The sequence below is a fragment of the Amphimedon queenslandica genome, unplaced genomic scaffold (assembly GCF_000090795.2).
Source record: "Amphimedon queenslandica unplaced genomic scaffold, v1.1 AMPQUscaffold_12446, whole genome shotgun sequence".
NCBI classification, from domain to species: Eukaryota; Metazoa; Porifera; class Demospongiae; order Haplosclerida; family Niphatidae; genus Amphimedon; species Amphimedon queenslandica.
In genome coordinates, this window is record NW_003547317.1 from 2,407 (window position 1) to 3,742 (window position 1,336).

The following is a 1,336-nucleotide window of genomic DNA, read 5'->3' on the forward strand; positions in this document are numbered from 1 at the left end:
AGTAAAAATAAATAAATTATAATTACTTGTTTTCTGACATCTGCTGCATGTTTTCTTCTCCTCTCTTCCATTTCTTGTTTCTGTCTTTCATCTTGTGACATCATTTCTTGCTGTCTCCTAAGAATGATAAGCAATCAAGCCATTATATTACCCTCATCCCTTTCTCTCATACTTTAAAACTCTTTCAAATTCAGTTCTTTCCCTCTGAGCCTGGACTGCCAGGAAATGCTCTTTATTGCGAACCTGCTCTTCCCTTGCATCGCAAAGATTTCTCTCTGTCTCAGCTCTGTAGTAAAAAAATAAAATAAATAAAACAAATACAATAATTAAGTTATTTTGTGCTACTTTTTCTGTGCTTCTTCTTTCTCCTTTCTCCTCCATTCTCTCTCGAATTGCTCTTGATTCCTCTTTGCTCTCAAAGCATCCTAAAATAAAATAAATAAAATATTAAATAATCTCATTTTATTCTTCTTGTTTGTGTTTACTCTTTCTGCTTGTTTGTCTTTTGCTTTCTCCTGCTGTGCCCTCAGTCTGGCTACTTCCAACTCCTTCTCTATCTTTTGCTTTTCCAATTCTTGAGCCAGCATCTCTTCCCTTGCCTATCACAAACACAACAATAATAAAATATTAACAATAAGAATTACTCAGGTCATATTATACTTGTTTATCTTTGAGGTATTCCATTATCTTGAGATCTTCCATTTTCTCTTGCTCTTTCATTCTGGACTTCAACATTTCAATCTCCTAAACACCCAAACACATCATTAATGCACACACTCTCAATGCTTACATGATTGCATTTGGTTACTTCCTCCATTAGGCTCTTCTGTGCTTCTTTCTTCTTCAGTAGATTCTCCCAATCCTCTTGCTGGAGTCTCTCCATGTACCTAATAATGGAGCATTTTAGTAACAATGTTTTGTATGTGATAATAATTGTATTTGTAACTTGTATTCTGTTATGATGGTTCTATCATGTGAACTTACTTTAGCATTTGCTGTGTCTCTTGATCTTTCCTTTCCTTGTCTAATGTTCTTTGAACTTCTCTCTCATCGATTTGCTGGTGTATCACCTATTATTATTAGTATTCAATATTATCACCAGCTATCATCATTATTTAATAATCCTTACTTTTGCTCCCTGCAGTCGCTGTATCTTCTTCTCTCTCTCTTTCTTTTCTTGTTCTTCAATTGCTCTCAATCTCTCGGCCTCCATTATATCATCAAGGCGTCTCTAAAATAATAATAAATAATACAAGACCCGGCCTCCTCCATTATTACTTCTTCCTCTTTGACAGATTCTTTTATTTCTTTCTTTTCTTCCAGCTGTGTGTCTCGG

At 34.9% G+C, this 1,336-nt stretch overlaps 1 protein-coding gene across 1 annotated transcript in view; it reads right to left on the reverse strand.

Moving 5' to 3' along the window:
- Positions 1 to 14: 14 nt before the first annotated feature.
- Positions 15 to 1,336, reverse strand: part of LOC100633357 (cilia- and flagella-associated protein 45-like) — a gene marked incomplete at its 3' end in the record, with an annotated part of 2,677 nt that continues 1,355 nt past the window's right edge. The window contains exons 7-15 of the mRNA XM_020004011.1: positions 1,279 to 1,323; positions 1,130 to 1,231; positions 985 to 1,070; positions 791 to 887; positions 661 to 744; positions 486 to 599; positions 346 to 425; positions 173 to 286; positions 15 to 117 (exon numbers count right to left, since the gene is read on the reverse strand). Coding sequence (XP_019859570.1) covers positions 15 to 117; positions 173 to 286; positions 346 to 425; positions 486 to 599; positions 661 to 744; positions 791 to 887; positions 985 to 1,070; positions 1,130 to 1,231; positions 1,279 to 1,323 — 825 coding nt within the window. The remainder of the gene's footprint in view (positions 118 to 172; positions 287 to 345; positions 426 to 485; positions 600 to 660; positions 745 to 790; positions 888 to 984; positions 1,071 to 1,129; positions 1,232 to 1,278; positions 1,324 to 1,336) is intronic.